Genomic DNA, 23,744 nt, shown 5'->3' with positions numbered 1-23,744 from the left:
GTGATCTCAGCACTTTGGGAGGCTGAGGCAGGCGGATCATGAGGTCAGGAGGTCAAGCCCAGCCTGGCCAGCATGGTGAAACCCGGTCTCTACTAAAGATACAAAAGGTTGGCGGGGCATGGTGGTGCACACCTATAATCCCAGCAACTCGGGAGGCTGAGGCAGGAGAATCGCTTGAACCCGGGAGGCAGGGGTTGCAGTGAGCTGAGATTGCACCATTGCACTCCAGCCTGGGCGACAGGGTGAGATTCCATCTGAAAAAAAAAAAAAAAAAAGAGTTATCAGTTGGCAAGGGAGTGATAGGGATCATGGTATTTAAAAAGTTTGTTTTTCTTCCTGGCTCCTGTGTGGAGAATGGATTGGAGGAAAGCCATGGTGTGAATGGAGGGGCCAGATATGAGGCGGTGGTGGTTGTCCAGAGGAGATATGGTGGTGGCTGGGCCCAGGCGGCTGGCAGGCGAGGGAGTGAGGAGTAGATGGATTTGGTAGGTCACATGGAGAACACACCCATAGGCCTGTGCTGTTGAGGTTTCAGGTTTCTTATTTGAGCCACGGAGTAGATGGAAGAGGTGCTGTTCACAGAGATGGAGGAAATATATTTATTTTCTCCTTTAAAGTAGAGTATTTGGGTCAAAGAAAGAAAAATAGCATTTGTTGAACATTTTTGGAAAATCTCTTTTTTTTTCGGCCAACATAGTACATTTGCCTCTTTAGCACACTGATACTTCTTACTATTTCTTTTTATTTTTATTTTTTTTGAGACAGGGTCTTACTCCGTTGCCCAGGCTGGAGTACAGTGGCGCCATCTCGGCTCACTGCAGCCTTTGCCTCTCGGGTTCGAGCAATTCTCCTGCCCCAGCCTCCTGAGTAGCTGGCATTACAGGCTAATTTTTATATTTTTTAGTAGAGATGGGGTTTTCGCCGTGTTGGCTAGGCTGGTCTCGAACTCCTGACCTCAAGTGACCCACCCGCCTCAGCTTCCCAAAGTGCTGGGTATTACAGGCTGAGCCATGGTGCCTAGTCTTTCTTTAAAGTAAAATAAAAAAAAATTAGTCAATTTATTGTAAAAACAAACTCTTTGGCTTCTGTCCAAATGACTGTGAAAATAGAGTTTTCTCAATATCCACCAGTATTACCTGTTTCTGTCCGTATATATATTTAAACCCTGTTGAAAGAATTTATTGATACAAATCAATTTTTAAGGGCTTCAGTGTAACGGAACCTTTTTCTACCACCTTTTTGGTTTATTTTTCCAAACTAAGCCAGTATAGATTTGAGGTTTAGGGAAAATTGGCAGTTCTTTTTAATAAGAATATGAGCTAAAACAGATCTTATGGTTCAAATGTTTACAACTTAAGGAGGCAAAGAGATTTGATAGGAAATAGACAAGGTGGTGTGTCCCCCGACAGGTACACAAATCAAGAGACTATGAAAGGTCCTTGGGAATGATTGTGTCAGTGTTTGCTTCCCATCCTTTTATTCTGAAAGTTCAGAGTAGCGGAATGTGAGAACCAAAATGCATATGCTAGGTCAGGGATTGGGACACTTTCTCTGTGGAGAGCCAGAGAATAACTATTTTAGGCTTCGTGAGCCATACGGTCTCTAGGACAACAGCTGAGATAGACAATTTGTAAATGAATGGGCAGGGCGCAACACAACTACATTTTTGGACATCACAATTTGCATTTCATATAGTTTTTACATGTCATGAAATATTATCTTCCTTTTTTTTTTTTTAAATTTTAACCACTTAAGAGTGTAAAACCCTTTTTCTCAGCTTGCAGTTCATACACAAACAGGAAGGGGGCCCTGACTTGGTCCTTGGGTCGTAGTTTGTTGATCCATGCTGGAGATAGTGAGCTCATATAGCTGAGCAGTCCCTTCACTCTGAAGAAATGACTGTGTTTTTCATGATTCCTAGATTTCACATACACAGTCTTCCACCATTTCCTTGTGCACCATTTCCTGCTTTTTTATTTGAGGCGGAGCGGTGGTTCCAACATTTAATGTACCCCTAATTGTCAGAATCCAACATTCTTGATTATGTCAAAAGTAACTAATTTTTCATCTAAAATGATTCTTGAAGATTCTTTAAAACGAACAGTTGAAAAGACAACTGTGACCCCCAGCTAGGATGTACTATTACACTTTAACACACCAACTGCTTCAGAAATGAAGACTAGCACTCTTTGTAGAGGGGCCTTTCATGTGTTTTTCGAGGGATGCCTTGCAACACCTTACTCCTTATTTAGAATCTCAAATCGGAATCATTACCTTAATAGGGCTTTTCAGTTATAAGTTACGTTTGTGGCTCCTACCTCCCAAGGAGTTCAATTTTAGCTTTGCATATTTTAATTTAATTACCTTTTCTGTTCCAATCTCCCAGTTTGCTGTATTATATATAATCACAAGCAAGGAAGGCATCTTTGATAATCCTGACTTATTTGATGGCCTGGTTAATGCCATAGTTTCTTAGGCAGCTTAGAGCTCTTGCTTTTAAGGGCTAGCCCACATTCTTAGTCCAAGGCCGCTCCACTGTCAACGATCCAATTACCTGAAATGTTTTTATTATCTGCAGATTTTCTTAAAATTGCCTCTGCAGTAGAGGATTGCCAGATGTCACCCAGAACACACAAACAGCCCCACTACGGGCCCCTGTTCTGTAGAAAGAGGCCCAGTCTTCCTTCTGAAGGTTGCTTTTTAAAACCAGAATCATCTGGACTGCATTCTGTCTCTTCATTAAGATTAAACTATTCTCAGGAACAAGGGCTGGGAGAGGGCTGCGTCTTTTTTGGTGGGTAAGAACCTTTCCTGTTACAATTGAGTCCTCGTGCTGGAATGAATGGTCTTTTCTTTGCAGGTTCAGTGTCTGTGGTCAGATATCAATCATTTGCTTCCCCGACACCGTCAAGCAGATGAGTAAATACAAAGTTGTCCTGTCAAGACAAGGACAAGTCTTTGGTCACCGTGGAGACGGATGCTCATGGATCATTTTGTTTTAAAGCAAAACCAGGGACTTACAAAGTTCAGGTGCGATGCATTGTTTTAAATTTATAATGTTTTGAGAAAAAGGAGTGATTTTTAGAAGGGTTATTAGCTCGAATGGGGTTAGAAAAGGAGCATTCCAGTTTCCAACTTCTTGTTTCTAAGTCTTTACAATCCTGCACCAGTAGAGCCAGATAGGCATCCAGCTAAAAAATAATGCCATCTGCCTCTTTTTTCTCCAGTCTTGGTGTTTGTTAGTATCAGGCTGCCAGTCACTCCTCTACCTTCAGGCTTCTGGCTGCTATAGAATATCGATGAGTCCAAGAGGACACCAAAAATGAACTCTACTAATGGCAGCTCAAAAATGGCCACAGTGCGTGGCTTCTGGGACCCCAGGCCAAAACGGAGCTTCCCATTTCCTGCTTTGCCCTGACTTCAAGATGGCTGGCAGGGACCATGCGACTTATCCATTTAAGCAGGCCGAGAAGGGGGAGACGCTCTGGCCTGTGGTCTCATCACCATGGTGAAGGCCCAAGCCACAGCTGGCCCAAGCAAGCAAGAGACAGGACAGAGCAGAGGTCAGCCCACCATGCCTTTCAGTGCAGTGGCCCTGCCCTTGGGGAGAGACAGTTTCCGTGGGCTCTCACCCATCAAATCAGCAGCTGCCCTTCCTCTCTGTGGAAGAGCAAATAACACAAAGGAAGAGGGCCGGGAAGGTTCCCTGTTACACTGTGCTCTCCACTAGGGCAAAGTGGGGTCACTCCTTCTGTGGGAAACAGGGTAGGAGATTGCGTTCTTGCTTCCACAGAACAGTGTGGTGTGTGGGTTGACAGCTGCCATTATTAGATGGTAGCTGGCTTCCTGCGAAGATGTCCACATTGACAAGCCTTTGGAAGAAGCCCTTTGGGAAGTGTGATGGACTTTTCCAAGGAAGGGCAGTGTCATCTTTACAAGGGATGAAAACGTTGACCGCTGCTACCTTTACCTGTTCCTCTTCTTAGCCCAAGAAAGGCACGCGGAACAACAGGAAGAAGAAAATGACAGTTCCACCAAAGTGTCATCCACATAGTGTTGACAGGTTCAGAACTTATGCTACAAGTGATCCGAAGCTGGGAAATGGGACTGGGATGTAGTATGGTTTCTAGTATGTAAGTGAGGCATGTCTGCTTTGTATGCCTGCGGGGAATTAGGCCAGATAGACTTTTGTTCATACACATGGGTCTGTTGAGGCTAATTTTTCATCTGGGTAGAACTGTGTTTACTTCACACAAGTTATTCGTGAATTTGTTGTGATTGTAAAATCGGCCTGGAAGTGAACCTTTGGCCTTCAAAATCTCTTTAGCCTTGGTCTCAGATGAATGTTCTAGCTCCCTGTAGGTCAGGGAGAAGATCTTCTCGAATGCAGCCTCTAACGTTCCATCCACGTTTCCGCAGGTGATGGTTCGTGAGGCAGAGACCAGAGCAGGGCTGACATTGAAACCCCAGATGTTTCCTCTTACTGTGACCGACAGGCCCGTGATGGATGTGGCCTTTGTACAGTTCTTGGCATCAGTTTCTGGGAGAGTCTCTTGTTTGGATAAGATATCACTGGAAAGTAAAAACACATAGTTTCAAAGAAGTCAGCTGGTAGGAGTGGGATTTGGGAAACTTTTCCTTTTGCCTTTGTTGTTTGCTACTGATCACCTGCGTGCGAGGGAGGCTTCTTGGAGTCAAGTGGACGCATGTTAGCTTGAAAGAAGCACCCCCTCCGCCTCCGGCCACTGCCTCTTAGGAGCTCAGCAGTAGCAAGAAGCTATTACATAGGGCTAGGATTCGAACCTGTGCTGAAGCCTCGTGAGGGGTAACATGGGGCCCTCCCTTCTTTTTCTTGCAGACACCTGCAGTGACTTGCTGGTGACTCTACAGTCCCTGAGCCGCCAGGGTGAGAAGCGGAGCCTCCAGCTCTCCGGCAAGGTCAACTCCGTGACTTTCACCTTTGACAATGTGCTCCCTGGAAAATACAAAAGTAAGAATTGGAATGCAACATCCTGTGGCCCTCACACACTTCTTGTCTTTGTAAACTTTCTAAAACCCAGGTCTCAAATTGTATCACGACCATGTACCTTTCCTTGTTTTAAGTCGTCTTTGCCTCGTGACCTTGACTGCATTATTTAGCATTGGACAAGCATGGAGGAGTCCAGGCCCTGAGGTGACCGCCACCTTGTCCGCACAGCCCACTGGCTGCTTCTGTTAAGGGAGGGTGCCCCGACGTACGACATTTTATTTCTAAAGGCCAGAAAAAGGAGTGCGAAATAGTTCCACTGATGTGTTCTGCTAACTTAGCAGTACTGGTGCTGAGTACCGACCATGGCAAGGTACTTGACCTCCCCGAAACTCAGTTTTCCCATCTGTAAAATAGATGTAATAGAACCTTTCTGCAGAATATAAGACTAAAAGAAATAAAGTTCCACTGATGTGTTCTACTAACTTAGCAGTACTGGTGCTGAGTACTGACTATGGCAAGGTACTTGACCTCCCCGAAACTCAGTTTTCCCATCTGTAAAGTAGATGTAATGGAACCTTTCTGCAGAATATAGGACTAAAAGAAGTAAAGTTTATAAAGCCCGTTGTGCAGAGAGCCAGCTAAGTAGCTGGTGCCCACAAATGTTACTTCCCTTTTCCTTGCCCTTCTCAAGAAGCCACTTCTTGCCTGTATTTCTGCTTTTTCAGAAATCAGCTTGGAGCTGCTATCTGTGGATAGCTTATAAAACAGATTGCTTTTTCTGGAATTATATTAATATTTTCTGTTATGGCAGGGCTTGGCAGACTAAAAAACTGCCTATTTTTATAAGCATAGTTTCCTTTGAACACGGCCTTGCCCATTTGTTTATGGATTCTCTATGGCTGCTCATGTGTAACAGCGGCCAAGTCGAGTGGTTGAGACCGACAAAGCATGTGGGCTGCAAAGCAGAAAAGACTTACAGAAAAAGTTTGTGGATCCCCGAATACCTTACTTGCAGCCTGATCTTACAGGCCCCATTGGATTTGTTTCTTGATGTAATGGCGTTGGTTCCAGTTTTTCTTTCTGCTTTTTTTTTTTTGAAATTTAGCCTTGCTCTGTCACCCAGGCTGGAGTGCAGTGGTGCGACCTTGGCTCACTGCAACCTCTCTGCTTTCCGGGTGCAGGAGATTCTCTTGCCTCAGCCTCCCAAGTAGCTGGGATTACAGGCATGCACCACCATGCCTGGATAACTTTTGTATTTTTAATAGAGATGGGGTTTTGCTATGTTGGTCAGGCTGGTCTTGAACTCCTGGCCTCAAGCCATCCACCTGCCTCGGCCTCCCAAAGTGCTGGGATTATAGGCGTGAGCCACCACGCTCGGCTCCAGGTTTTCTTTAGCAGTAATTTATTCCAAATACTGCTAGTTATAAATATTTGTATGTGTATATTTCTATCTTTATGTCCACATACACACCTGCTTTTTAAAATTAGTTAATTCATGATCATTGTTTCTGGTAGTGTGCAGGGAGGTGGTGTGCTCCACGCCCATGTATCCGTTTTTGGTGTTTGCTTTTGCAGTAAGCATCATGCATGAGGATTGGTGCTGGAAGATCAAGAGCCTGGAGATGGAAGTGCTAGAGGATGACGTGTCTGCAGTTGAGTTCAGGCAGACGGGCTGCATACTGAGATGTTCCCTGTCTCACGCCATCACTCTGGTATGTACGGCTTATGGAGTCTCTTATTTGGAAAAACGCTCGCCTTGTGGATATCAAGAAAGACTAACATGCCAGGAATATTGTAAACGTAGTCAAGTCAGATTTCCTTTTCTGCCTCTCCACTCGCCCACCTGTTACGCAACGCATAATCAGGAAGCATTTATAGTCTCAGTGGAAGGACCCCTGTATTTAGGAGGTTTCCTTGTCCTGGCTCTACACTAAATCTGACTGGTGATTCGGGGTGGCCTTTGGTACAGTGCAGAGCACGCTGGCTTTATATTATTAGTAATAATAGCTTTGGGTAAATTCATTTACTGCTTCTCAGCCTCGGTTTTCACTGAAAATTGAGATCTTAATACCTATTTCTCAGGGTTATGGCGGGGCTTAAGTGAACCTCTTAGGTATCAAAGTGTCCTTGGTGTACTCCACTCTTGTTTATTAAGATGCTGCCAAGTGAGTTTCTCTGATATATATATACGTATATATACACGTATATATATATATATATACGTGTATATATGTGCATATATACGTATATATACACGTGTATATATGTGCATATATACGTATATATACACGTGTATATATGTGCATATATACGTATATATACGCATATATACGTATATATATACGTGTATATATATGTGTATATATACGTATATATATGTGTATATATACGTATATATATATATATGTTTTTTTTTTTTTTTTTTTGAGATGGAGTCTTGCTCTGTTGCCCAGGCTGGAGTGCAGTGGCGCAATCTCGGCTCACTGAAACCTCTGCCTCCTGGGTTCAAGTGATTCTCCTGCCTCAGCCTCCCGAGTAGCTGGGACTAGAGGTGCGTGCCACCATGCTCAGCTAATTTTTTTTTTTTTTTTTTTTGTATTTTCAGTAGAGACAGAGTTCCACCATGTTGGCCAGGCTGGTCTTAAACTCCTGACCTCAAGGGATCCACCCGCCTTGGCCTCCCAGAGCGCTAGGATTACAGGCGTGAGCCACTGTGCCCCACCTTCTCTGGTATATTTATTCCAGCGCAGAGGACAAAGCCGTAAACAGGATCTTAGCTTCTTGTTGACTGTGGTCTCTGTGGCCTGAAAGGCAGTGTGAAATGGGTTTCAGGAACACCTCTGTAGATCCCTTCATGAATTTTCTATAATGTTTTGATGTCGAGCGGCAGCAGATGTCATTGTCAGGTTTTAGTTTCTCTGTAGAGAAACTAGAATTCAAACTGGTGTTTCACGTGCCAGCTTACTCCCCTAACTGCTTAATTACAAAAACTTGACAGGCTGATTTGTTATAGGAGATCGATTAATATCCGGTTCATAATAAGTGATAGATACTTAGGAAACCTTTCCCTTCCAGCAGTGGAGTGGATTTCCAGCTCCCTTGTAATAAGATCCTTTTTTTTTTTTTTGACACTTCCTTAACCCCTTCTTTATCTCCTCCCACTCTCCCCTCACTCGCCAGGCCCCAGCCGCAGTGGTCCTCTCCAGTCCCACACCAAGCTCACTCCCTCCTCGGGGCCTTCGCACATACTCTCCCCTCTACCTGGAGTGCTGTGTCTTCTCCAGAAACACGTGTCGTTGGTTTTTCCTCCTCATTCAGGCTGCAGCCCTATTGTTCAGGAGAGATGTGTCCTGGGACCAGCAAGCTAAAGACCCCTAGGTGGGGATTGTTCTTCTCTTGCTTTCCTGTTTGTTTTCATGGCTTTGTTACTGAGCAGTTGAGATCACTGATTTATTTGTTGACGCATTGATTTTGTCTTCCCGTATTAGAACATAAGCCCTGTGAGAGCAGGAGCCGTGGTCGTGACTCCCAAGGCCCAGCCTTGTGTCTGTCACATAGCAGGTGCTCAATAAATACTAGTTGATTGAAAAATAGCACACCTTTGTTGGAAGTTTTGGGAGGTTTTTAATTTTCCTGTGGCACCCAACTGCTCCAATGATAAATGGGCAAAACAGATGACTGGTTTGGAAAGAGAAATATTATTAATCATCTTGGTGTCTCCATCTCTCCTAGTAAGTCATTGTATTGGCTTTGCTCCCTTAGGAGTTTTATCAGGATGGAAATGGATGTGAGAATGTGGGGATTTATAACCTCTCCAAAGGAGTCAACCGATTCTGCCTGTCCAAGCCTGGTAAGTTTGGAAGGATTGATGTGCCATGAATTAGAAGAATGGAAAGGCACCAGAGGATGGTTTTGAAGGCATTTTTTTCTTCCTTGGTTCTGTTTGCACATCAAGCTTTCAATTTCAGTGTGTTCAACCTGCTCTTATTTTTCTGTCTCTCTTGGGTTTGAGTTGGGTAGAGACCACTGGGCCCTTTCACCTCCAAAAATATACCCTTGGCCAATGACCTCTCTTTATAGTGCTGTTTTTAAATTTGAATCATTTCCCACTTTGCTTAAAATCTTTCAGTGGCTTCTTGCTGTTTCTCTTTTTTTTTCTCTCTTTTTTTTGAGATGGAGTCTTGCTCTGTCACCCAGGCTGGATTGCAGTGGCTCGATCTTGGCTAACTGCAGCCTTCGCCTCCTGGGTTCAAGCGATTCTCCTGCCTCAGCCTCTCGAGTAGCTGGGATTACAGGTGCCTGCCACCACATCGGGCTAATTTTTGTATTTTTAGTAGGGATAGGTTTTACCACATTGCTCAGGCTGGTCTCAAACTCCTGACCTCAAGTGATCCGCCCACCTCAGCCTCCCAAAGTGCTGGGATTACAGGTGTGAGCCACTGCACCCAACCCTCTGTCTCTTTTATAATGGCTTTTTTTGGAGACAGAATTTGCATATCATAAAACTCACCTATTTAAGATGTACAATAAAATGATTTGTAGTAAATTTATCAAGTTGCACAACCATGGCCAGAATCCAGTTTTAGACCTGTTCGTCACTCACAGGGTAAGATCCTCTGTGCCTGTTGACAGTTAATCCCTGTTTCCAGCCACGGCCAGCCACTGATCTATTTTCTGTCCCCATGGATTGGCTTTTTTTGGACGTTTATCATACGATGCTGGTATTTTGTTTGGCTTCTTTGATTTAACATGTCTTTGAAGTTTATCTGTGTCATAGCACATATCAGTAGTTTGTTCTGTTACATTGCTGTGTAGTATTCTGGTGTGTGGTTATATCATATTTTGTGTATCCATTTACCAGTTGGTGGATATTTGAGTGGTTTCCAGTTTGGTGCCGTTATGACTAATATTACAGATGTTCTTGTACAAGTCTTTGTGTCCATATGTTTTCATTTTTCTTGTTTCAATACCTAGGAATGGAATTGCTGCATTGTGTGATAAATTTATGTTTAACCTTTTAAGAAACTGTCAAATTGTTTTCCACAGAGGCTGTGTTATTTGACATTCCCACCAGCAATGCACGAGGGTTCCTGTTTCTTCACCTCCTTCGTCAACATTTGGTATTGTCTGTTTTATTATAGTCATTTTGGTAGATGTGAAGTCGTGTCTCATTGTGGTTTTGTTTTGCATTTTCCTAATGAATAATTCAGTGGCTCCTCCTTTTGGTTCCCAAGATAAAATACAAACTCCTTAACCTGACCTTAGCTCCTGTGTAACCCAGCCCTGTCTGCCACTCTATTCCAGCCACTCTTTCCTTCCGGGTGTCAGTTTAGCTGCCTTTGGCTGCATGTAACAAAATCCATACAGCAGTGCCGTCAGCAAGTGGTAGTTTATTTGGCTCAATAAAGAAGTGTGGCAGTGTGTGGCGGCCAGCATGGGTTCAGCAGCTGGTAGATGTTAGGGGTGGTGTCTTTGTGATTCTTTAGGGCTTTCCCTTGTATTTTTTGCCTTATATTTTCAAGATGGCTGTGGTTAGAAAACTTAGGTTTAAAGGAGGAAGTCAAGGAGGGGGCAGGCAAACATTTCCTTGCGCCCCTTCTTCCAGTAAGCTACTTGTCTGTATTATTGGTCAGAACCCTGTCACATGGTTACTTCTAGCTGCAAGGGAGGCTGGGACAGTTGGGTATGCTGCCTGAGGCTGACCATGTTGCCACCCTCAACATAACCAGGGTTCTGAAGGCAGGAAGGATGCCTGTTGAGGAAACAGTGAGCCAGCTGTGTGGCAGATGCTGTTCTCTGTGGACATGTCCTCCTGCCCCTCCTAGCTGGGGCCTTCTTACCCATCAGTTCAGTATTGCTTCCCTGGGGAAGGATGGCCTCCAGGGTCACTTAGGCCTGCCTCCTATGCTGTTGCCCTCAGCACTCACTTCTGTCCCCTTCTTGCATGTGCAACAATTGATATGTTTGTGGCTGTCAAATGCTCCCCCTCTCTGTGGATGGTAAACTCCATGAAGACAGGGACCACTGCTCTGTCACTCCCCACTGTGTACTAGTACCTTGCACAATACCTGGCGAGGAAGAGGTGCTCTGTTGATATTTGTTGAATGAAAGACCAAACAAAACGAACAGAGAAACCTGATTTTTTTTTTTTTTTTTTTTTTTGATGGTAACTACTCTGGGGCTTGTTGAGTGCAATGAAAACAGCAGGGTGGTTTTAACTAATTTCAGGTTTTTTTAGGAAGTTTGGCCAAAATATTGGTTAATGATGATTTGGGGGAAATACATTGTTATTCCTTGTATCTTCCTGAAATTGACTATGTTCCTCTGGCAAGTGATGAAATGTACCCCTACTTGGAGTGTCCTCCCACACAGACTTACACTTTTCTGGGGCTTCCCTTACTCCTCACCTCCTTTTTAGGAATATTTATAGGAAGAAATTGAGGCTGTGGTTATCTCTTGGATCCTTAATAGAATCTTTTAAGTAGAAAATTATCCTCAGTCCAATTTGCAGTAGAAATGTACTTTCTGTTCCTTCTCGTGTGTGGGTCTGTTCACTTGGTCTGTTCAGATTTAACTAGTGTGAGTTGCTACATTATGGAAAATGGTAACCGTGTGCCTGTGATTGGGCCGTTGCACGGATCGGGTCATTGGTAAGAAGCCTTCATAGGCAGTGAAAACGATGCCTGCCCAGTATTTCTGATCCCATTATTGCAGATCTGCGATACGTTTGAGTTTTCACATGCAAAGAGCTGCCACTCGATTTCAGATGTCGGAATTGCTCAGTGTAATAGGTGCCATTCTCTGAAAATTACTTTTGATTTCCTGTCTGTAGGTGTGTACAAAGTGACCCCTCGCTCCTGCCACCGGTTTGAGCAAGCGTTCTACACCTATGACACGTAAGCCTGAGAATTGAATGCTTTGTGGTGTTTGTGTGCATTCCGTGGAGGATTCTTCATTTGCTTCAGAGAACAAAAGGAGTTTTTCAATTTTTTCCTGAAAGAGGCAAGGTTAGGCCTTCAACCGCATTTCTAGATAAGGCTTTTAAGACCCTTGGATTAGTTACTGAGGAACCGAAGATAGGATCCCTTTCCCAAGAATTCTGTAACCCCAGGATAGAGGGCTGTGTTTTTGAAGTGCCTTAAAGAGAAGCTTTGTCAAATCTCCCAGCCCTCACCGATGGGCATCTGTCAAGCTCAAGTCTGCCATTTTTATATTTTTACAGACGTATGTGGGTTTCACTGGGAATTGAAAGCGTAAAGTTGTGGAGTGGAGAATTAGTTTACTCTTTAAACAACTTCTCTGGATCTCCAGAGTTATTTTACCCCAGACTAAGAGCAATTTTCTGTAGTGTATTTAGGGTGAGGAAGGATGCCCAAAAAGGGTATTGCTGATGATCTTCTGAGAATGAGTAGGTTCGAGTGTTTCCTCTCCTGTGATTTGTAGGTCTTCACCTAGTATCTTGACATTGACAGCCATTCGCCACCATGTCCTTGGAACTATCACCACCGACAAAATGATGGATGTCACTGTGACTATCAAGTAAGATGAGCGATCTGCGGTGGGCTGAGAGTGGCGGGGGAGGGTGTGGATGAGGCCTGGGGAGTCTCTAATAGGCTTTCTGGAAATTAGTTTTGATTTCTTATCTCTAGATGTATATACAAATGGCCTTCCCTCTCTTATAGGACATCGCCATTGCCGTCAATTCCCAGCAGCCTTGATCCTTTCTTTTTCTGATTCAGAAATTACCTGTGGGTGAGGAAGAGCATTGCGACAGCTTGTTTCAGGATCTTCAATTTCTGTTTGAACTCTTTGTATTTCTCATCTTTGCTAAGGAAAAAAAAATCCCTGGGGTTTGTGCATTGTATTTCAAGTGTTTTAGCAAATTCAAATTGCCTGTTTTTCTTCAGACTTTTGCTTGAAGGCTTGGGACATAGAGATGGCACCTGGTATAAGAGAAGAGTCGTGAGAGAGGAAGTATTTGAAAGGCAAGTCCCTCACCGAGAGTCACGTTCATGTGAATGTCGCCTTTCAGGGAATTTTTGCAGTGTAGTGAGGTACCTGTGACACCCCAGTTTTCTTGAGAAATGAAAGAGTTTTGGCAACATGACCATCTTTGTCAAGTAGAATGAGAATCGCAGTCACTGTCTCCCTCTTGCGCATGGTTGAGGTCACCTTTCCGGCTGTTTCCATCTTTCTGTCCACCGTCTGTTTATCTATCCATCATCCCTGCAGAGTACATGATGACTGGATGACTGAATAACTGAGAGTCTTCAGTGTTTAGGCACTGGGCTTATGAGGCCCCAGCCCCTATACTCATGGGATTGACAGTGTCATGGGGGGAACAGTGGTCAGAGACTCACATGCAGAACTGTAAAATGATAACTGTTCTGAGTGCTTTGAGCTTGACCTTGGGGGCATGCAGGACAGGTAGGCTGCGGGGGGCCAGGCCATGTTAAGGTCCATAGTCTTTGTCCCATGACGCAATTGACGTGTTTTACATAGAGGAATGACTGTTTTCTTCCTGAAAGGCCCCCCTGTCGGCTGAGTGGAGAACAGACAGAAGAAGCCTGAGAGTGGGAGGCAGTGGAGGCAGGGGGAGGCAATGGGGGCCGCAGACTAGTGGCTGCGGAGATGGAGAGCGACGGACCAGTCAGAGAGTCGTTGAGGGACTGAGTTGATGAGACATGGCACTAAAGTGACCACTGGGTTAGGGTGGGAGAAATGTCAGGGCTGGCCCTGGTTTCTGGTGATGGGGAGCCAGTTTTTAGCTGGGGGTGGATTTCCTGAAGGTCTGTTGCTGTCTTTTACTATCATTTACTGTCTCCCTGCTTGGAAAGTATGAATTACTGATAGGACTAGCAATCTACCTTCTTACCAGTAGTAACTGCGTATTACCTCCTTTCAGCTTGATTACATTCATTTTTGTAACTTCACAAGGGTGTTTGTGTTGCTTGCTTGTGCCGGAGGTTATATGGAATGCATCTTCCAGCTAGACAGAGCCACTCGGATCCCCCCGGGGATCTTGTATTTAGCACACCCAAAACCCGACTGCTGACAGTTGCCCTCCACGAGCCCCTGTGGTCTTTTCTGATTCAGATATGGCAGCTCCCGCTTTCTCCTTGTTTCTTGATTCTTCTTTCCCTTGCACCCTAGGCCCAGCCAATTCCCCAACAAAGCCTTGGCTTTACAGTCAAAATACACCCATCATCTAGTCCCTTCTTACCACGTGGCCCTCAGCCTTGGTCTGACCCCCCTCTGGGGTCATTGCAGCAGCTTCCCAACTGGCCTTCCCTTCTTACCACGTGGCCTTCAGCCCTAGTCTGACCCTCTCTGGGATCATTGCAGCAGCTTCCCAGCTGGCCTTCCTGTTTCTGCCATTGCTTTGTGTGTTTTCCATGAAGCAGCGAGCGATTTCTTTTATCATACCATTCCTCGACTGAAGACTCCAGTGGCTCCAGGTCGGCACCAAGCCTGCAAAGCCTCAGTCTGACACCTGCTGCCCCATGGACCTCTCTGATGGATATGACTCCTCCTTGGGCCCCTGTGCCCCAGGCTGGTTTGGTCTTGCCATTGCTTGAACATCTGAGTGAGCTTTCTCTCCAAGGACTTTGCACTTGGCATCACTTTGCCTGAGCTACCGTTTACCCAGAGAGCTGCATGGCGCATTCTCTCCCTTCCTTCAGACCTTTTCTCAATGTCACCTTATCAGAAAGGCCTTGACTGTCCCTTTAAAGTAAAACAGTGCTCCGGGCTGTCTGTCTTCCCACACTGCTTTATTTTTCTTTATTGCACTTTTCCTCTGGTATTATTTTTCTCTTTTATTTCAGCCCCTTCCCACTGAAATGTGGATTCCACAGGGATAGGAAGTGTGGTCTGTTTTGTCGATGCTGTATCCCTGGTGCCTAGTTCTCTATCAGAGCAGTTCTCAGTGAAAGTAGAATGAAGGAACAGAGGATAGTGGCATGGAGAAAACTCCATGTCCTACATGGAAACTGACAAGCTTATATCCAGTCACCATAAAATCAACCGTGTTTCATTCCAGCCGAGATCTACCAGATACTGCCACCATCACTGCGAAGCTCAGTTGTTATTTTTTGTGAAACTACTAGTTTATTTAAAACAGAAGGCACCGCCACTGTGGTGTCATGTAAGATGTCCAGTTTTTAACTCGCAAGTCCATACTTGTAGAAAGGTCAAATTCCCACTGACCACAAGGATACGCAACCACGTCCTAGGGGCTGCCATTTCTTTCTTCCAGGTTGTCCATCGACAGTGAACCCGCCTTGGTCTTAGGCCCTCTGAAGTCTGTGCAGGAGCTGCGGAGGGAGCAGCAGCTGGCTGAGATCGAGGCCCGCAGGCAGGAGAGGGAGAAGAACAGCAAAGAGGAAGGCGAAGAAAGAATGACCAAGCCTCCCGTGCAGGAGATGGTAGATGAGTTACAAGGCCCCTTCTCGTATGATTTCTCTTACTGGGCACGGTAAGCTGTCTTGTGTATTTCCCTACAGTGTCTTCTGTTCTGTGGGGACAGGACCCGCCAAACTGAAGTATATTAATTATTTTAGGTCTGGAGAGAAAATCACTGTTACACCATCATCTAAAGAGCTGCTCTTTTATCCCCCTTCAATGGAAGCCGTTGTCAGTGGAGGTAAATGTCAGCTCAGCGAGCAAATGTCACACATACCTTTGCAATTGTTCCCTTGCCTGCATTTACAAGTAGATTTGTGATGTTATAGTGAAGCCATCTTTTTAAGCCACCTTACATCCTCTCTGGCACACATATGTTACTGTTGGTTGGTTGGATGGATGGATGGATGGGTTGGTTGGTTGGATGGATGGATGGATGAATAAATGAATGATTTAGATAAATAAAAGTAACTTTTGCTGTTAGAATTGAGTTGATCTTTTTGGAAAAGGACTTGGTTTTCTTTGACATTACAAGGTCGACACCAGAAGGCAGATGAGGCGCAAAACTGCCAGTGATGATCTTTGATGATGTTTCTGTTGTTTGGCAGAGCATGATGGGAGGGTCCTTTTTTGGGGAATGGATGACTGAAGTGATCACTTGTGGAGTATTTGTCTTTTGCTACTTATTATTTTTTTCCCAGCACTGTGGCTTCATTAAGTTGTGGGTGTTAGGTGGTTCGTGTTTGGAAGTAGAGGGTGTTGAAGCGTGTGACTTCTAGCAGGCAGGCTGTTTGGGGCGGTCTTTCTCAGTGGGTCCTCTGGAGGTTGAGCAGCACGGCCTCCTGTCTGCTATAAAGTGTTCCCTCCTGATCTGTGGCCTCCTGAGAACCTAGAAAGAGTAGTAGGAAAAACCCAGCCTTCAGCGTTTTTTGATTCTCTTGCTAAAGTCCTTCACACTGAGAAGGGCCTTTCAGGGATGGAAAGAGGCTTGGGCTGCATCTGATTATTGAGCTCCCCGGGGTATTAAATAACCGCATTTGGAACTAGCTTCTAAGATCTGTTTTAGCCACTTTTGTCGTGGGAAACCCCCAACCAAGAAGCTCCTGTCTCTGCAGCCAAGCCCCATCCTTGTGTTTATTTCTTCCCCTCTTAGAAAGCTGCCCAGGGAAGCTGATCGAGATCCATGGGAAGGCAGGCCTGTTTTTAGAAGGCCAGATCCACCCGGAGTTGGAAGGAGTCGAGATTGTCATCAGTGAAAAGGGGGCAAGTTCACCCCTGATCACAGTCTTTACTGATGACAAAGGTGCCTACAGGTGAGCCCGGGATAGAGACACATTTGCCTGGGATCAGCGTGGGAGTCCTCTGAAGAAACTGGGGCCCACATTTCCTTGGGCTCGGTAAGGCTTCCTGTAGGGCGTGAACAAAGCCATTGGTAGCATTCTGCTTTCTTCTCTTCAGTGTTGGCCCCCTGCACAGTGACCTGGAGTACATGGTGACCGCACAGAAGGAGGGCTATGTTCTGACTGTGGTGGAAGGAACCATCGGAGACTTCAAGGCCTATGCCCTGGCAGGTGTAAGCTTTGAGGTAACTAACACTGTATTTTCAAAAGGCAGTTATATTGAGGCATAATTAACATAAAATAAACTGCACAAAAAGGGTACAGTGTGGTAGTCTGGACCTATGAATACACCCATGAAAACACCTCCACAATCAAAATAGTGAGCACATCTGTGGCCCTCAAGGTTTCCTCCTGCCCCTTGGTAATCCCTCCCTCCTACCCTTCCGCTGAGCTGAGGATCTGCTTTTCATCACCATTGGTTAGTTTGCATTTTCGAGTTTTATAGGTTGGTGCAAAAGTGATTGTGGTTTTTGCCATTGAGAATAATGGCAGAAACTGCAATCACTTTTGCACCAACTTGTATATAAATGGAGTCAAACGGGATATACTGTTGTTTTTTTTTTTCTTTTTTTTTTTGGTCTGACTTCTTTCACGCAGCATAATTTGGAGAGCTGTTGACTTTAGCATGTTTGTGTACCTTCTGGGAAGTAGTTAAAGCTATCATCCATAACTGTTCCATATTGAAGGACACAGAATGTTCTTACTGAGGCGTTTGCTGCGTAGCTCCCTTCCACTGGTCCTTCCTGGGAAGAAGCGTGCTGCGATTGTACAGAGTGGGTCTGGAGATCATTGAGAATGAATATTTATAAACTATAGGCCAAAGGAAAAGAGTGACAGATTACATCGTATAAAAATTTAACATCTATATAGCTGAATACATTTGGAACCAAACTGAAAGATATTCAAACTCGAAAGAAATGTTTGTATCGTAAATAATATCCACATTTTACAAGGAGCTCCTAAAATCGGTAAGAAAAAGACAACCCACTAGAAAAAAAATGAACAAAGATTATGAAAAGGAAATTCATGGAAGTAACGCAGGTGACTAATAAACACAGAAACACAAAGCCTCCGTAATTACTGAGGAAATGTGCTAAGGAAGTTACAGTTGAAACACTGTTTTGCGGAGATTAGATTTGCTGTAATTAAGACAATCTCTATTTTTTGGTAAGCGTGGGTTTTCCCAAGCATAAATAATTTATGGGACTGTAAGTGGTTACAGCCACTTTGGAATGCAATTTGATAGTATCTTTCTGAATTTAAAGTGCATGTATCCAACAATTCTACTTCTAGGAATTGATTGTTCAGGAAAAAAAAATAAAACTAAGTGCCTAGAGATATATATTTGGGGATATTCCGATTGTCTCTTGTGTACCACAAAAGTAGGTGCTGTGGTTTGTCAACCCCTGCCTTAAAATGCTATGTAGTAGTTAAGAAACAGGCAGATTTCTATTGGCTGGCAGAAGAGAACCCGGTTAAATTGTTGAGGAAGAGAGCAAGTTGCAGAACTGTATACATAACATGCCATTTTTATTTCACCTCCTCCACCCACTCAATGAACTTGCCAGTCTGTGTGGGCATAGAAAGAGTTCTGGGCTGGGCACGTGGCTCATGCCTCTAATCCCAGCACTTTGGGAGGCCCAGGCATGTGGATTGCCTGAGCCCAGTAGTTTGACATCAGCCTGGGCAACATGGCAAGACCCGTCTCTATAAAAAACACAGAAATGTAGCTGGGCATGGTGGTGTGCGCCTATAGTCCCATCTCCTCAGGAGGTTAAAGCTGGAGGGTTGCTTGAGCTTGGGAGGCGAAGGTTGTAGTGAGCCCAGATTGTGCCACTGCACTCCAGCCTGGGTGACAGAGCAAGACCCTGTCTCAAAAAAAAAAAGTTCTAGAAGGCTACACACCAAACTTACAAAACTTACAACATTAGTTACCTGTGGGGAGAAAGATTAGGTCCCCTGTCCTCCTTTGAGTAACAATAAAAGAAAAAAACCTTAAAGGAATGACCTCTTGACTTGTGGAATTGTAATATTCATAGTAGGAGTTTAACCTTGCTCTGGTCTCACCTTCTCATCCCCAGATAAAAGCTGAGGATGACCAGCCCCTCCCGGGAGTCCTCTTATCCCTGAGCGGTGGCCTGTTTTGTTCCAACCTCTTGACCCAGGACAACGGCATTCTGACATTCTCAAACCTGGTAACGTGTTCTGCAATTTGCCGCCTGCCTGTCTTCCCTGAGAGAGAGCCAGGATGCAGCATGCGAGACTTACGTGTTGCTTGACAACGTGAGAAGAGAAAGCCAATGTGGAGTGGTTTCAGTTTCTTGGGGGCCCACAGTCATTAGAGTATTGCTCTTACTCGAACTTAATGCTGCTGATTCATGTTCCCTTCCACAGGCGCCTCTTGTTTTCTGATCACCCGCTTGTCACTAAGAGAGTGTAATTAATTTCCCTGGCCATAACGGCTGCTCTGTTAGGCGTCTTCTTGTTTTGCCATGGAATCATGTTTATGATGCTGAGTCTTGTTTGGTGGTTAGCTTGCATTTCTTCTGAAAAGCACATTCCACCTGGTGGGAAGAGAGCAGCAGTTTTTCTTTCAAGATGCAGTCGGAGGCCCTGACTGGTGGGGATTCGGGAAGTGTGTGTTAGTTGGTCATCTTGTCAGTCATGGTAACAAAGTGTCTGTGGTGGGGCTGTTGGAGACCGGGCAGCGGGGGCATCTGAAGACACCACTTTGCAGTGATGCAGACTGCTCCTTACTTGTTGTGTCCTATCAGGCAAGTTACTTTGCCTCTCTGAGCCTCAGTTTCATTATTCATTAAATTCAAATATGGGCCAGGTATGGGAGAAAGGGTGTGATACTGGAATCTAGTGGATAGAGGCCATGGATGCTGCTACAATTTTTATAGTGGGTCGGGCGTGGTGGCTCATGCCTGTAATCCCAATATTTTGGGAGGCCAAGGTGGGTGGATCACCTGAGGTCAGGAGTTCGAGACCACCCTGGCCAACATGGTGAAACCCTGTTTCTACTAAAAATACAAAAATTAGCCAGGTGTGGTGGTTGGTGCCTGTAATCCCAGCTACTCGGGAGGCTGAGGCAGGAGAATCACTTGAACCCGGGAGACGAAGCTTGCAGTGATCTGAGATAGTTCCACTACACTCCAGCCTGGGCGACAGAGCGAGACTGTGTCTCAAAAAAAAAAAATTATGGTACATAGGACAGCCCCACAACAAAGAATTATTCAGCCCACAATGGTGCCAAAGTTGAGAAACCCTATATACTAAAACAAGCTCTTGGAGGGCAGAGATCATGCTACCTTGTTCAATTCTGAATCCTCTATACCCTGCCTGTCCTGGCACATTGTAAGTGCTCAGTAAGTAATGACTGAGCAACTGAACAGATGTGCTACACCAGATTCCAGAGTCAAATAATCATAGACTTGGAGAAGTGTAGGGTTATGGGGGCTGCAGTATAACACTCTACCTCCCAATGGGTGCATCCAAGCCACCAGCTTCCCCTGGTTGCAGAAGGCCTGTTAGAGACATGTCTTGCGTTTGCACTTGGTCCAACAGAGCCCATGCCTCCCACTTGTGAAAAGAGGCCGACTGATGGGTGGTGATCAGGGTTGGCTGCCTTTTCATTTTTGAGATCATGGGAACAGAGGGACCGGATGAAGAAACGCTTCTCTGAATCTACCCATTTCTAAATGGATGAATCACCAAGGAGGAAACTCAAAAGATTAATTTCTCACTGCCCTTCTTCCCTTGCTCTGCTCTTTGTAGACAGTTGCTGGTGCTCCAGGGCAAAAGATAATGAAAGTTCTTCCTTGCATCAAACTATTTTCTTCAGGAGATAGAGCCAGCATTAGCCAAAGAGACGGTCTGGGCTCTGGGAGCTTGGCTTGGAGGCCCAGGACATCCAAACAGTCCTTCCCGGAGAACAGGCTGAACCTGCAGTGATGAATAATTATTTTGCAATTGACAGTTCAATACCCACCAGATTCTTCATTGTATGTTTCTGTATCATGTCAAGTTATGAGAAAATGCAATATTCTTTAACAGCTAGGCAAGAACAGTGGTTTTTGCTCGTTTGTTTGTTTGTTTTCCGCCCCCCAGAGGTCAGTTTTTGCAGTAAGAAAAGTCTCATTCTTTTTTATTTTATTTTTATTTTGGGACAGAGTCTCTCTCTGTTGCCCAGGCTAGCTGGACTGCAGCGATTGCAGCCTCCACCTCCCAGGTTCTAGCTGGGACTACAGGCATGCCCACGCCCTGCTAATTTATTGTATTTTTAGTAGAGATAAGGTTTCAACATGTTGTCCAGGCTGGTCATGAACTCCTGACCTCAAGTGATCCACCTGCCTCACCCTCCCAAAGTGCTGGGATTACAGGCATGGGCCACCATGCTTGTGACTCTTCAAGAAAAGAGTCTTGAATTTACTCTGAATGTGTCTTTGGGTTGGCACAGCCACAAGCAGAATATACATCCTGTCTATCCTCACAAACACTGGGTTTATTATCCCCAATTTGCATTTGAGGAAATGGAGACTCAGGTTAAATAACTTGCTCAAGATCACATGGGCAATGAGTGGTGGAGTGGGGATTTGAACCCAGGACTGTCTGTGACCCTCCCAGCCCTGCAGTCTCCAAGTCTCCAGTACTATCTGGCTCTAAAATCCATACTATTCCCTCTGCTATTTTCTTGTGGTGACTTGAACTCTTCCTTCAAAGTCTTGGCTGCTGCTATGAACTGAACGTGTACCTTGTGAAGTTGTCTTTTTTCCATATTGTAATTCCATCCTTCAAAAGTAAGTCTTGTTACTGCAAGATGGTGTTTCACCTGTCCTGGGGTAGCAGTGGCTAACAGGTTGGCTTGGGTCCCATAGTGAAATCTGTTCTGAGCCAGACCCTCCTGAGGGGACAGGGGACAAGCAGGAGAGATTGTAGCTGAAGTAGACATCTCCTGGGTTCCCAGAAATGTGAAAGAACCTGGTGCAAAAACAGTTTCCTGCAGAGCTGCAAGATGGGATCCAGGTTATTGGTATTTGAGCACCATGTTTAGGGGCTATGAGAGAAACCTAATATGAACCAGCTGAAGGAAAAAGTGGAGGATTTCATGAAAATGAATTCAGGGAGCTTGCAGGTGTACTGAAGGGAAGTGTGAACTCTAAAAGCTGGAAAAGGTCTCAACGTGTAGATTACAATAATACTGCAGCTTAGCATGGCAATGACGGATAAAGCATCAGATACGTGTTTGTCGTCCAGTTATCTATGGCTGTGCAACAAACCACCCTACATGTAGTAGCTTAAAACATGACAGTCATTCATTTTGCTCACACATCCACAATTTGGGCAGGATGTTGAGGGAACAGTTCGTTCCTGCTCCACGTGGCATCAGCTGGAGCTCAGCAAGGGGCTGCAGAATTCATTTCTGAGATGGCTCCACTAGCAGTTGCTAAGTTGGTGCTTTCTGGTTGGCTAGGAGCTCAGCTAGGCTGTGGTCCAGGGCCTTGGTTCCTTTGGGCCTGTCCTCTCTTCAGCTACTTGGGCTTCCTCACAGTATGGTGGCTGGGCTCTAAGACAAGGATAACCCAGTGGAAGCTCTATCACATTTTATGATGTAGCCTTGGATGTCGCACAACATCTCTTCTATATTCTGTTGGTCAAGCAGTCATGCAGTCTGGATTCAATGGTAGGTGACATAGGTTCTACCTTTTGATGTATCAAAAAATTCTGGGATCATGGTTTGAAACTACCAAAAAGTAGCGGCTGTATTGTTTGTTATTATTAGAAAGTAGGCTGTGTGCAGTGGCTCACACCTGTAATCCTAGCACTTTGGGAGGCCAAGGTGAGAGGATCACTTGATCCCAGGAGTTTGAGACCAGCCTGGGCAACAAATGAGACCCGGTCTCTAAAAAAAAAAAAAAAAAAAAAAAAAAGTGAGAGATTAGCCAAGTGTGGTGGTATGTGCCTGTAGTCCCAGCTACGTGGGAGGCTGAGGTGGGAGGATCACTTAAGCCCAGGAGATCGAGGTGGCAGTGAGCCATGATCACACTAGGCTGGGAGACAGAGTGAGACCTTATCTCAAAAAAAATTAATGATAATTACTACAAAGCAAGGCCAATAGTACAAAAACAGTGATCTTTCACAGTCTATGATATAGCAGGACAGTGCTAGATGTTTCCCATCTGCTATGCCATTTATTCCTCCCCAAACCCTGGGAAGCTCAGGGAGGCTTATAAACTGCCTAAACAGGGCCGTGAAGCTAGGAAGTGCTAAAGCCAGGATTTAAACCCAGGAGTCAAATGCTAAAGACTCTGCTAGACTGACTGCCTGATTCTAGAGGCTGGGGTGTGTGCTAGGTATCTGGGAGATTGGAGAGAAGCAGACAGAAATGTGTGAATGTGAGTGTGCGAATTTGCACAAGGCCAGTAGCACCTAAGGGGGCCCATGCGGGAGATGGGGAGGGGTCCCTGCCATCTGTTTCCTTCTCCTCATCCATTTCACCCTGGTCTTCTCAGCCCTCCTGTCTCCTCCATGCCCCTCCTTGGTCTCTTGCCACGGACCCTGTGAGAGCCCCTCTCCAGCTGTTTATGGGAGATGTTGAAGGAGAAGCAAGGGCTCTGCACGACCCTGTCTCTGCCTCTTTCCTGTGCTCTGGGACATCTGAACTGTCACATAGCCAGCTGGCAGGGAAGCCCAGTTGTCCTCTGGCTCTCCGAAGGGCCTGATTCATGGGTTAGGCTGAGATCAGATAGAGCCCTTGGGTCAGGTGGGTGGGATTCTGGCTCCCAGGGCTGCTGGCAGGCGCCATCTGGTGGTTCTGGAGGGAGCTGAGGGGAATGGTTCCCACCTGGACAGTGTCTGAGGGATGAGCTGGTGAAGCACTGGGCGGGTGGGGAGCTGGCAGGGACGGGACAGTTACAGAGAGTGCCAGGGAGGCGTAGACAGCTGCTCGCAGGGCTCTTGGTGACTTT

At 45.3% G+C, this 23,744-nt stretch overlaps 1 protein-coding gene across 1 annotated transcript in view; it reads left to right on the top strand.

Annotated features, from left to right (window-relative positions):
• LOC129467480 (BOS complex subunit NOMO3-like) overlaps positions 1–23,744 on the top strand; it is a 45,222-nt gene that overhangs the window by 18,579 nt on the left and 2,899 nt on the right. The window contains 13 exon segments of the mRNA XM_055252005.2: positions 2,861–2,938; positions 2,940–3,030; positions 4,420–4,579; positions 4,859–4,990; positions 6,545–6,681; positions 8,732–8,819; positions 11,802–11,865; positions 12,413–12,508; positions 15,228–15,446; positions 15,532–15,614; positions 16,527–16,686; positions 16,832–16,958; positions 18,855–18,968. Coding sequence (XP_055107980.2) covers positions 2,861–2,938; positions 2,940–3,030; positions 4,420–4,579; positions 4,859–4,990; positions 6,545–6,681; positions 8,732–8,819; positions 11,802–11,865; positions 12,413–12,508; positions 15,228–15,446; positions 15,532–15,614; positions 16,527–16,686; positions 16,832–16,958; positions 18,855–18,968 — 1,549 coding nt within the window.

Source organism: Symphalangus syndactylus, chromosome 18 (assembly GCF_028878055.3).
Source record: "Symphalangus syndactylus isolate Jambi chromosome 18, NHGRI_mSymSyn1-v2.1_pri, whole genome shotgun sequence".
In the NCBI taxonomy this organism is placed as follows: domain Eukaryota; kingdom Metazoa; phylum Chordata; class Mammalia; order Primates; family Hylobatidae; genus Symphalangus; species Symphalangus syndactylus.
This window is presented reverse-complemented; position numbering and strand designations above follow the sequence as displayed.